Here is a 12,895-nt window from a genome sequence, read left to right as displayed (position 1 = left end):
AATTAGGTCCAAATTTTCCATACACCAGTTCACATCGTCCCCTCCATACATCCACCCTACAATAAAAAGAAAAATTAAAATTAGGTAGAAGCAAAAAAAAGTTTGAAAAAAAAGAACAAAAAAACAAAGGTTAGTTATGATCTGAAATTGAATACCATGAGCAAGGTATTTATATTGAATAGGAGGCGGTGCATGATTTAGAGTTTCTAAATTTTTCGACGATAAATACAAAAAAAGAAAAGAAAATTTACATATTTTAATAAGCAAATCACTATCATAATAATAAATATTTGTAAAACTGCCATTTATTCATTGTTATCCATGTTTATTTAAAATAATATTTACTTTTTTCGGTAAAAATATAGAATAATAACAACTATTTTAGATTTACTACTATATCTGATACTATCTTATAAAATATATTAAAATTTAAGGAAAATTCCTTTCTGTTTCAAAAATAAGGCGGAACAATAATATAATTTTTGATTTACAATAGATAGACATGCATGGTATCCATATGCGTCATGTCACGCTGATCCATATTTTTTTCCAAAACTCGATCTAATTGCTATTATGTGCAAAAATCACCACCGTTCACGTTCATGTTCACGTTAGCACTCCATACCTTAATTCACATGTAAACCTCTCTGCCTATCTCTGACTTCAGTTCTCTCATCTTCGAGTCTCCCCAAGAAAGTTTTGACACCACACCAACATTTCATTCGTCAAAATTAAATCGAGTTTGCACAAGGTTACAACCGATTAATAGGTGGTCTTCTACCTTCTATTTACGATTTTATGCTATGAATATATGTTTTTGTCAGGGTTCAAGTCAATCTCCGGATTAGAGACTTATAATCATCCGACGAACAATACGATGGCGTGATAACCGTTTCTAAATTGGTGGGTTCTCTTTCATTGATCTACATATTATTTTTTTTGTTCGTTTTTTTTTCCAAATATTTAGATTGAAACGACGACGACGAACACGACGATCATACCAAAAATTTCATCTATTCCGGTACGTTTGATCTTTATTTTAATTAGTTTAACAATTAATAGCCGTTTACGATTAATTTCGGATATCTAAATCTTATTAATTTGAGTAAGGTTAGAATAGTATTCTTTTATGTTTATATTAATGCTCCGATTAATAATTTTCGGATATTTGACATTATCATCTTAAATATATCAATATTATAATAAATATTTTCCTTTTCCGATTTTTTTTTTTTGGTATAATTCCTTTTCCGATAAATTATGAAACAGATCTGTTTACACAAAAGGTAAAAAAAAAAAAAAAAAAAAAAAAAAACCATCAACCGTCTCCATTCACACGTTTCTTCATTATGATCACGACTTCACGTTCATGGAAGCTTCATCATACATTAACACTTACAAGTTTCTTCGTCGAGTTTTTATCCAAGGTTTCTTCGTCAACTCTGTATCCAAGGTAATAAATATTTGTTCTTTTCATTGGTTAGAATTATAGGGTGCAGGATAGTATTGACGTCTTAAAGACATAACATGGGCAAGATACTATGAGAAGCTTGACTATTCTGCTTCGACAGATCAACAGGTGAAATTCTATCACTAAATTATTAGATCTCTGTTATTGCTATGAATATATGCTTTATGTTAGGATTTCAAGTTTTGCCTTCGTTTAGAAGAATTATATTCACACGACGAAGAACACGATGAATTCAATTAAAGCTTCCTAACTCGTACTTCGTTGTTCCTTTTTTTTTTTTTGGTTAATTATCATGTTTATTGTTTCAAAAATTATTTTTTCCTGGTTAATTCCGAAATTCAATTTAATTTTTCCAAAATTAATTAGATTTCATTAAGGATAATTAAGTAATTACGTAAAATCAATGACTCAACAAGAGCCGAGAGTCCGACACGTCAGCAAAAACACTTCTCAAATATTATTATATATAGATCTTAACCAGTTAAAGTATTTAAAAACTCAACAAAATATCGAATACTTTTGTAGCAATTTATTTATCAATTTTCAACCTGTTTAATGAAATATGTTTGGACGTCTATTTCTAATTCTTTTTAATTAATATGCATACGAATGGAGGGTAATATATGTTCGGAATGTATATGATTCGTGATAATGTAAATGTTAGCTACACTAAGTTCTATGTATAAAAATTAAACCAAAAAAAAAAAAAAGTTCTATGTACAGAAGTAAATTTACATATGTGGTGACACAAGCCCCCGATCCAGTCCTCACAAATTTGGAAAGACCAAAAACTCCCAAAGTGACTCAACAAGCCGAGGAACAAATGTTGCCGTCGTGACTCACTCTCGCATCTCCGTATTGCAAACTCTAGTCACTTTTATCGCCACCGGAAAGAGACACTAACCACGAAACGAAGAACCGTAAGTGATACACGCACAAGCCGAAAAGAAAAACTAGTAAAAAATTTAGTCGGCGGCTAGAATTTTCAAGTTCTGTGAGAGAAGCCGCTCAAAGGCTTTTTTTTTTTCATTTGGTTTTAGGCTTTTTTCTACTTTGAAATTTATTAACTATTTTTTAATTTACAACTTTATTTTTAATACGAACATTTGAATATTAAACCTTAACTCTAAATTTACATTCAGTATCGGGATACCATAAACAAACATGATTAAAAAGTGTGATACATCGAATACTATAGTAATATACCTCCAATCCAATATCTAATAGTTATGAAATGAATATACGACTAACTCAAAATTTCGACGATGTCACGTATGACCGTGGTGGAAAGATAATAGCTACCTAGTTAAACCTTATTATTATTTTTGTATGACTTTTTCCATTTATATTAAAGTATTAATGTGTCCATATCACCGTGTTAGTTTTTCTTGTTCTTCATCTCTTTTAAAGAATCCAAATGTTATTGTCTTAATTGACTTATTTTGTTTGGTCTTCGCATTGCTGAAACAATTATGTTTTTGCAGTGCAAATATTGGTCTATCTTTTTTTCTTTTTGTCCTAGCATTGCTAAAAAAGATGAGATTTTCTTTCAGGACAAAATATTACTATTGACTTTAAGATACACTGAACCAGCGTTTAATTTTCCGGAAAATCAAATGATTTTGCGTTACACTAAATTTTGATGAGTATGTTCACATCTTAGTTCCCCATGACATATTTTCTCAAAGTTAGTTATATTTATGATCGAACAGCTAACTACGTATAATCAGTTTGGTTTTAAGTATCAGTTTATCAAAGTAGGAAACTAATCTAACTATCGATCGAGTGAACACTGTGTATAGCTAGCAATTTAAAATTCAACCAGGATTTGTAATTATTGGGTTGTTAATTACGACCGGTTTTGAGACTATTTCAATGGTACTCCATTTTCTACTCAAATTTTTTGTTCATAATGTGATCCTCAAATTTTATCTTTTATCGTATATATATAAATAATTTTATATGTTTTCATTTTATATCAAAACAAAAATTATATATTTTTATTATATACTTAAAACTAATTGTATTTTTCAAACTAGTTTAAATGATCTTCACATCCTTCTAAAATCCTATAAATACCCACACCCTCTCTTCATTTTATTTCATCTCTCTCTCAAACACACTCAATAACAATGGCTTCAAAGAACTCAGCCTCTCTTGCTCTTTTCTTTGCCCTCAACATCCTTTTTTTCACCTTAACCGCTGCTACTGATTGTAGATGCAACCCAAGTCCTAAGCACAAGCCGATCCCAAGTCCTAAGCCTAGGCCGGTCCCAAGTCCTTCAGTTCCAACTCCTTCCGTCCCAATTCCTTCGGTTCCAACTCCTTCCGTCCCAAGTCCTTCGGTTCCAACTCCTTCGGTCCCAACTCCTTCGGTCCCAAATCCTTCCGTACCAACTCCCGTCACACCTCCGAGCACCCCTGGCTCATCGAGAAACTGTCCCATCGATGCTCTCAGACTCGGTGTATGTGCGAATGTCCTAAGCGGTCTACTTAACGTGCAGTTGGGACAGCCATCAGCTCAGCCATGCTGCTCTCTCATCCAAGGTTTGGTTGACCTCGACGCTGCGATTTGTCTCTGCACTGCTCTTAGGGCTAACGTTCTTGGCATCAACCTTAACGTTCCCATATCTCTCAGCGTTCTTCTCAACGTTTGTAACAGAAGGCTTCCGTCTGGTTTTCAATGTGCTTGAGCGGTATCGATTATGCATAGGACGTGCACACACATTTTCCTCTTCAAAATAATTACAATATTAATAATTACATGCATGTATGCAAGTTTAAGGTTTAATGTTTCAATCTTTTGTTTAAGTGAGAGACGTTATTTATATACTTCTTTGTAAACGCTTTTCTGTTTTTGTTGTAAGTTTGTGTTTTGTTTAATACAGTTAAATTAAATGAACGACGTTTCATAGTCAATGTCTTATGTATTCAAATATTTTTTTACTTCTATTTTTGGATTCGAATATTCCGCATGAGTTTAGTCTTTTTTTGAAAAATGAGGTTCAATACAAACAAATCTTAATCCCGAGCTTACAAATATATGATTAAGTATTTTTCAACTGTATTAAAATACAATTATATTTACAATCAATATTTACAAGAGTGAGAAAGGAGGAGATCCATCTTACAAATATATTTACAAGTATTTCCTTTAAATTTTACTTTCCAATCAATATGAAGTCTTTCGACAAAAAAAAATCAATATGAAGTCAAGCTTAAAGTATCAAAATATAATTTGATACTTCACCAAAATTCTAGTGTAGTTGAACGTACCGATGCTTTGTTTAGCCTTTGATAATCAAACTTTTAACTTGATAAAAGATACTACAATATCAGCATATAATAGTATGTTGCATTTATATATCAATGTAGTAATGTTTTGTAGCAGTAAAATAATTTTTTTAATTTGGAGATGTTTTTCTAGTTGGACAGAGCAATTCAAAAGAACGATAACTACAAAATAATTTCGGTATTTGTTTATATTAGAATACAGCATATATATTTAAAATATTATTGCGGTTACAAAATAAAATCTTCGTAAGAAAAAATTGATACATAGTTTTTATTCTTAATACGAAGTTCAATTTATAATCCACATATTAATAATTATGATATGAATATGCTGCCCTTGAAATATCAGTTTAAATGTAATTGGCGTTTAAACATGAAGAATAATACTCTGTTTCAAAGTATATAATAGATATATGCACAGTCAAACCATATTATATATTCGTGTATCACTGTGTTTAATTTTAAGAAGTTCCAAATGTTATTATAATTGACTTTTATTTATTTTTGTCCTAGCATTGCTGAAAAAAGATGATATTTTCTTTTGGGACAAAAGTTATTATTGACTTTAAAAAGCATTCTAACCAGCCTTTTCCGGAAAATCAAATGATTTTGCGTTACTCTTAAGTTAGTTCACATCTTAGTTTCATGTTTGGGTTATACCCATAATTTAGATTCCTTTGTTTTTATATGTGAACATATTTTCTCAAAGTTAGTTGTATTTCTCCATAGAAAATAGCGTATAGACTAAATAATATTGGGTTTATTAAATTAGGATTCTAATCTAACTATCGACTAAACCTTACCCTATTAAATGTATAATCTAAAAAATTCAATTCTAATTAATGTGATTGTCCAAGAAAAGTGCTCGATCACTCTATTCGCGTGGATGTCATCACGGGTTGTTTTTAGCCAACCGCGAACCCCTTCTTCATCAAAATTCCGTAATTTCAAATCTCAAATGCAAGAATGTAAAACAATACAAATCGGTCTAACCTTATGCATATAGAAGAAAAAATTGAGGTGTTTATACACCCTTAAAAGCCAGTCATGTCTAAATTCTCTTGCCAATTGGGATTAGTCATAATCCATATGAGGTCCAATTTGTATTTATGTTTTTCCTTTACGTCACCAATGACACAACCATATAGAACAACTCGATTCATCCAGGGTTTTGGTGTCCTCCTATTTTATGCATAAGAGGATCTAAAAATTCGAAAACATTCACATTCTGAAAAAATAAATCCGAGGAAGTTCGGGAATTTCCGATGATATCTCCCTCTTCTAGGACCAGTTTGTGATAAATACATTCATTCCAAGCAAGATTCCGAAAAGGATGCGGAGCACAAGTTCCTCTGGAATGTACTAAAACTACTAGACTAACATATAGAAACTCTCAAGTAAAAATGGTTACGAGCCAAAAAGAATTTGAAAATATGTGCAATGAGGTCATGAATTCATCATGATGGCGGTGATTATAACGCATTGATAATTTGAGAATAATACTAATATGAATGCACGAATCATATATTTTCTTAATTACAATAGTTTTTTTTTTTTTTGACATCTTTGGATCGACAATGACGATCCATAGCCAATCCCTACTACGCGGGATAACGCGACTTAGAGGAGTCGAACTCCGGTGGGGAAGGCAGAGTCAAATGGAGTTAACCACTTGATTAAAGGCACATCCCCTTAATTATAATAGTTTCGTGAAAAGGATTTAATAAATAATTTCTAAGGTTCTACGAATCTACATAAAAGAAAATAAAAAGGTCAGAATTTGTATATGTAGATACGCACAAATAAAAAAAATAAAAACAGATATTTTGTAGAATTACGTACAAATATCTGTAAATAATCAATTATACTAGAACAAGTTGGTCCTCTTCACATCCTTCTAATACCCTATAAATTCCCACACCCTCTCTTCATTTTTATTCATCACTCTCTCTCAAACACACTCAATAATCCTTAAACACCGAACCTATCTTTTCAAAAGAAAAAAATGGCTTCAAAGAACTCAGCCTCTATTGCTCTTTTCTTCGCCCTCAACATCCTATTCTTCACCTTAACTGCTGCAACTGATTGTGGTTGCAACCAGAGTCCTAAGCACAAACCGGTCCCTAGTCCTAAGCCCAAGCCAGTCCCAAGTCCTAAACCCAAGCCGGTCCCAAGTCCTTCAGTCCCAAGTCCTTCGGTCCCAAATCCTAACCCTAGGCCCGTCACGCCTCCCAGCACTGGTTCATCTGGAAACTGTCCTATCGATGCTCTCAAGCTTGGTGTATGTGCAAACGTTCTAAGCAGTCTACTCAACATACAATTGGGTCAGCCATCAGCTCAACCATGTTGCTCGCTCATCCAAGGTTTGGTTGACGTCGACGCTGCGGTTTGTCTCTGCACTGCTCTGAGGGCTAACGTTCTCGGCATCAACCTTAACGTTCCAATATCTCTCAGCGTTCTTCTCAACGTTTGTAACAGAAAGCTTCCGTCTGGTTTCCAATGTGCTTGAACGATATCAACAGCTATGCATACGATGTGATGCACAGTTTCCCCCTCAAAACAATTACAATTTGAATAAATGCATGTAAGCTAGAGTTTTTGTTTAAATTTGAATTTGTTAAAGTGAAATAATAAATGTGTGAGACTTTCATAGTTTTTTTTTTTCCTCTCAAATGTATGCTTTGTAGCAATCTATTTCTATTTTCAACGTTCCCCGTTTAATAAAAGAGATTTTGTACCCAATGTCTTATTTCGAAATTCTTGCATTAAGATTATAATTAAAATCTTTATATTTAAATTTTCATGCTGTAGAATGCTAATTTTATTTACTAAATAGTTCATTTCTACTAAAAACTATTGATCATTGTGATATTCACCTAACTATTACATATTTCGAGCTTAGTTTGAATTTTTCATTTAAAACATGATTTTCAATAATCCTAAAACTGTATTTAAAACACTAAGTTATGAGTAGACATTCTCAACTAAAGATATATATATATATATATATATATATATATATATGTGTGTGTGTTATCGTCAGCTTTTGAGTAAGAGAATGAACAGCTCAGTTATTGACATCAAAGTTTTCTTCTTGTTTGACCGGGAGAAATGTGGTTTGATTGATCATATCTATACAATGATGTTTATGTGCTTTCAATAAATCATGATCCTATATTCCTATGAATGAGAGATCTTGGAAGAGAATATGGACGCCCATGTCTAAGAGGCCTTGATCGAATGTTTTTGTAGCGAAAAGTTCGAACCGAAATCAATTCTTGACCGAATGTTTTGATGCGTTGTTCGACTTTTTAAGAATCTATTTTATCCATGAATGAGCGGTACTGTTGAAGAAGTGATTCGTTTAGAACTCAGGTTTATTCGGTTTAGCTCATTAAAACATAACCATGAAAATAGAGACTGGTTAATTCGGTATCAAGGTTTAAGAGAGAGTCTCTTATTCGGATGAAGGGTTTGATATTATAAGAGCTTGTAACTCTGTTTTGAAACTCCATCATCACGAGTTCACGACTTTAGAGTAGAGCTACGCATGTTGTATATTCTTGATAGTGAATTACTAGATTTTCTAGCCGCGAGCCCGAGACGCGTAAATATCTCGACTCGAATATCCTGAACTCGTAAATCAACTTTTTTTTTTCTTTTCAGTTTCTCATTCATAACGAGCCAAAATTATAGCTTCTCAGGTTGAACTCGATCAGGGCATTAGGTAATTAGTAAATTCTCAAAAACTTTGTATGAACGTTATATATTACCTAGAATTGCGTAGTATGAATTTAAAGAAAATGTTATTTGTTTTATTTTGTTATCATCAGTTTTAACATTCATACCAATAGAAGTTCGTGTTCGGGTTTTTATGACCCGTGATAATGTGAATGTGAGTTACATTAAGCTCAATGACAGACGCAAATGGATGTATGTGGGACACTGGAAAATTTGGAATCTTGCAAAGATATTTTACAAAGAAGGAGTCAAAGATGCATGGTTAACAGTACTAAAATAATCTAGCAGAATATGAAAATTGAGTTACATAAAGTTAAGTTTATGAGTTATTTAATATTACTTAGATATGTTAAGTGAAAAACGTAACAAAATATGAGCATAATTAACTAGATAGTTTACCGATATGATTGTTAAATTGTACTTCTATTTACAAAATGATTGGTATTATTATCGGGAAAAATGTCATTTAAATCATCAGTTTACCATTTTCGTTGGTCTAAAGCATGAATTTTAGATCTGGTATTTAAATCCTAATTTTATGTTGATTTTCATTTTAATCATGAATTCTCGTTGACAAAGCCAATTGACATATCGTTAACCGGCTAAACATATCAATAAGAAGATGTCATCGCATAACTATCACTTCGAAGCCATCCATTAATTTTTCTTCTACACCAACAGGGTTTCCGTCTTCCTCTTCAAAAAATATGCGATGACATTTAGCCAGTTAACAATGTGCCTCAATTGGCTTAGTCAACGAGAATTCGTGATTAAATTGAAAATCAACATAAAATTGAGGATTTAAAACACCAGATCCACATAAAATTGAAGATTTAAATCACCAGGTCCAGAGTTCATATTTTAAACCAACGAAAATGGTAAACTGATTATCTAAATGATATTTTCCCGTATTGTTATTATCTAATATCTAAATTATTTTAAAAAACATCTAATAAATTTTTTATACCATTCCAATCATCGATTTTTCGTATTTAAATTTGTTTTACCCGTACAATGATTGAAAACGATAAAATATTTTCTAACTTAAATAACAAAGAATCATATAAATTTTTGTGAATAGTTTATTAGTTCATAATATGCTTTATTTAATTTAAACTTCTTTTTTTTTATTTGTGTAAAATATGTATATACTATAACACTAATGGCAAAATTTGTAAATATATAAAGTTTAAGCAATTATTTAAATGGCTAAGAATCTCTCTTCGAACGACACGTGAGCATGAAACTTTTGTTACTAATAGGTGATGACAATGTTTTTTCTTTAGAGTGAATTTGCGCAGAGGTAAAAATGTGACTTCTAATTAGATAATCGGTAATAGGTCACTTTGTTCGAGACAAACAAAAATTAAACGTTATTAATGGCCCTCAACTTCAAAAAAATTACAATAAAACCAGTTGGTTACGGAGTCATGCGCGTGTGATAGCGCCATTGACATTTGGGGAAGAAAAAAAAATGAAATGACAGTTATTAAATGCTCTGTTGTAGAAGTGACATTTACTCGACGATAGAAAGGAGGGAACTTGTATTAAATGCAAACTGACGGACTGTCTTCGAATCTCTTAATTTTGAATCTATAACGCAAACTTTTAGGCGGGTATTTAAAATTTTAAACCACTAACCTAATGGAATAGATACCCAATAAATAGTCATGCAAAAAAATATACATATATAAAACGTTAAATATAATTATAGCATTAACTTATTGGATCTATCATCTATGTATACATGTAAATAGATATATAGAGAACGATATTAATATTTGTATAGATGTAAACATGTACATTAAACATTATTAATATGTAAACACATGTATAGAGAGTTATTAATATTTGTATATATGTAAACAAATATATAGAGCATTATTAACATTTGTATACTTATAAAAAAAAAAAAATTGTACTAACCCGTGAACTCTCTCAGACACGACTATCGAGGAGGTCAAGTTGCTCAAGCTTTTCGACGCCGGTGGAGCTCTTGCTCGCCGGCGTCGGGATTTCACCTCCCTGAAATTTCTTTACTTTAGATCTCATCTCTTTGTCTCCTTTTGTTTAATTTGTTCCCCCTTTTATTTTCTCTTTTTGCAAATCTCTCGAAACCTCTCGATCTCAACCCAAAACGGCGGCTACGCATCACTGATATTCAAAGGAAGGAGGGTGAATCCGGTGAACTCCCTCCCTCAGATTATGTCCGCAACATCCAAACAGAAGCACCAAAAATCTTGTGATCTACAAAATTTGGATCTAGAATCCACTAAGGTTAAATCCTCTCGAGCCAAAATGTTTATCACCCATGAAGATCTCTCCCCCTTGTTGGTGTCGGATCCCGCACCAGAGGTCCAGGACCAACCAAAGATTGCCACGTAGTCAGGATAACGGCCCATAAAGGATAAAGCAATTATACCCACAAGTCAAAAGAACAGTCGAAGTGGTTATCACCGTAAAGAGAATCCGAAGTGACTACACCTCGACACGAGGCCGGAGACGAAGTCATGGTTAAGTCAGTCCAAGGACATTTGGGCCAAAAGGCGAGGCCCATGAAGATCAGAATCAACTCAAATTCAAACGTTAAGCATTAAAAGCAAAGATCAAAACAGACACATTTAAGAGAGAATAATTATACTTAATTAGCCACTTAAATGTCGTTTTTCTATGTATAAATAAGAAGGCCAATGGCCATGTATGGGGATCGTTCTTTCGAGCAAGAAATACTATAGCAATTTTTGTAACAATTCATAAGCCTTTTACATATTTATTTTTGTCCCTCAAGAGTAATCTTTCCTACTTAATAAAAATACTTGAGTGTGCAAATCCGACATCCACATTTTGGCGCCGTCTGTGGGGATAGAGTATTCTTGAGTGGTCAGATTTTTTCTTTACTACATTTCCGAGATAAGCAGCACGGAGGAGACGCCGTTGAGACATCATTGGCCGAAACCCTCAGAGCTATGCAGCAAACCATGTCGGACATATCACAAAAGTTCTCGGATGTGGAAAAGGCCGTCGATACGTTGCAAACATCCCAGGTATCTCTTAGCCAAAACGTCAATACTATACAAACTCGTGTTCGCTCTTTAAGTGCAGGAAATCCTGTGGGAATCCGAAGGAGGATATTCAACTCGCCAAGTTCCGTTGCGCGAAACAAAACCAGCGGACAAACAACTCCTGGAGCTACTAATAATATAGTTCAGCCATTGGATGGAGAGGCACAACTCGAAGATGAAGCTCAACTTGCAGATCAATACGAGCAGGAAAACCTCGACCAGTTCGAGACTATGAGGAAGGTTAGCCAGGAACTAAAAGAAATGAAGTCAAAGTTCCATCAAGCTACAAGTTCGGAGCTAGACATCAATCGAGTCATTGAAGAAGCTAGGCGAACACCTTTCATCTCGCGAATTGCGAGTTTGAGAATCAAAGATTCCCGGAAGCTCAAGTTGGACCCTTACAGCGGATTGGAGGATCCAAAGAGCTATCTCGCAGCTTTTCTGATCGCAGCTGGAAGAGTCGAATTGGATGAAGCTGACGAGGATGCAGGTTACTGTAAGCTCTTTTCAGAAAATCTATGCGGCCAAGCTCTAATGTGGTTCACCCAATTAGAGCCGGGTTCGATCAGCAATTTTGACGAGCTATCAGCTGTGTTCTTAAAGCAATATTCCATCCTTATGGATAAAAGCGTTTCGGATGCCGATCTTTGGAACCTATCACAAGGATCAAATGAGTCACTTCGAGTTTTCATCACCAAATTCAAAGGAGTGCTGTCAAAACTCCCAAGAATCTCACAACAATCGGCTTTATCCGCCCTACGAAAGGGATTGCGACATGATTCAAGGTTTAAAGAAGATTTAATACTTCATAAACCAGACACAATTCAGGATGCGCTCTTCCGCGCAAACAACTGGATGGAGGTAGAGGACAAAAAATAAAATTTTGCCAAAAGAAATAAGCAAGAAAAGCCGGCAATCACCGTCCCTACCAAGAAGTTCGAACCTAGGGAGAATAAAGGACCAAAGAAATTTGGGTTGCAACCCTTCAACAGTACCGTCGGAAAGCAATTCCAAGGGAAAGGAAGATCAAACACTTGGGTCCATGATGAAAGTCTATATTGCGACATTCATAAAGTAACCGGACATTTAACCAAGGATTGTAGCGTTCTTAAAAGGCACCTCGCAGAGCTTTGGGCCAGTGGAGATCTTTCCAAATTCGATATAAAAGATTTTGTGAAGGAATACCACGAAGCAAAGGAAAATTCCAAAGATCAAAATTCCAAAAGACCAAGGTTAACCAACGAGGAAGAACCGAGGAATTCTAAGGGTAAGATCAATGTTATTCTAGGAGGTTCCAAATTTTGTCGAGATTCGATAAGTTCCATCA

At 33.7% G+C, this 12,895-nt stretch overlaps 2 protein-coding genes across 2 annotated transcripts; both read left to right on the top strand.

Annotated features, from left to right (window-relative positions):
- Positions 1 to 3,531: 3,531 nt before the first annotated feature.
- LOC9310843 (pEARLI1-like lipid transfer protein 2) lies at positions 3,532 to 4,315 on the top strand. The gene has a single exon (XM_002874730.2). The coding sequence runs from the start codon at positions 3,604 to 3,606 to the stop codon at positions 4,162 to 4,164; it is 561 nt and encodes a 186-aa protein (XP_002874776.1). The 5' UTR covers positions 3,532 to 3,603; the 3' UTR covers positions 4,165 to 4,315.
- A 2,045-nt stretch (positions 4,316 to 6,360) lies between these two features.
- Positions 6,361 to 7,467, top strand: LOC110227549 (lipid transfer protein EARLI 1). The gene has a single exon (XM_021022080.1). It carries the CDS (start codon positions 6,771 to 6,773, stop codon positions 7,272 to 7,274), a length of 504 nt encoding a protein of 167 aa, XP_020877739.1. The 5' UTR covers positions 6,361 to 6,770; the 3' UTR covers positions 7,275 to 7,467.
- The last annotated feature ends 5,428 nt before the right edge of the window (positions 7,468 to 12,895 follow it).

This window comes from Arabidopsis lyrata (assembly GCF_000004255.2).
Source record: "Arabidopsis lyrata subsp. lyrata unplaced genomic scaffold ARALYscaffold_6, whole genome shotgun sequence".
In the NCBI taxonomy this organism is placed as follows: domain Eukaryota; kingdom Viridiplantae; phylum Streptophyta; class Magnoliopsida; order Brassicales; family Brassicaceae; genus Arabidopsis; species Arabidopsis lyrata.
The sequence above is the reverse complement of the archived record's forward strand: the minus strand, read 5'-3'. Positions and strand labels throughout refer to the sequence as shown.

Bases quoted from the DNA above. Each gene is read 5' to 3' on its own strand.
- LOC110227549 (XM_021022080.1), top strand. From the start codon at position 6,771: ATGGCTTCAAAGAACTCAGCCTCTATTGCTCTTTTCTTCGCCCTCAAC.
- LOC9310843 (XM_002874730.2), top strand. From the start codon at position 3,604: ATGGCTTCAAAGAACTCAGCCTCTCTTGCTCTTTTCTTTGCCCTCAAC.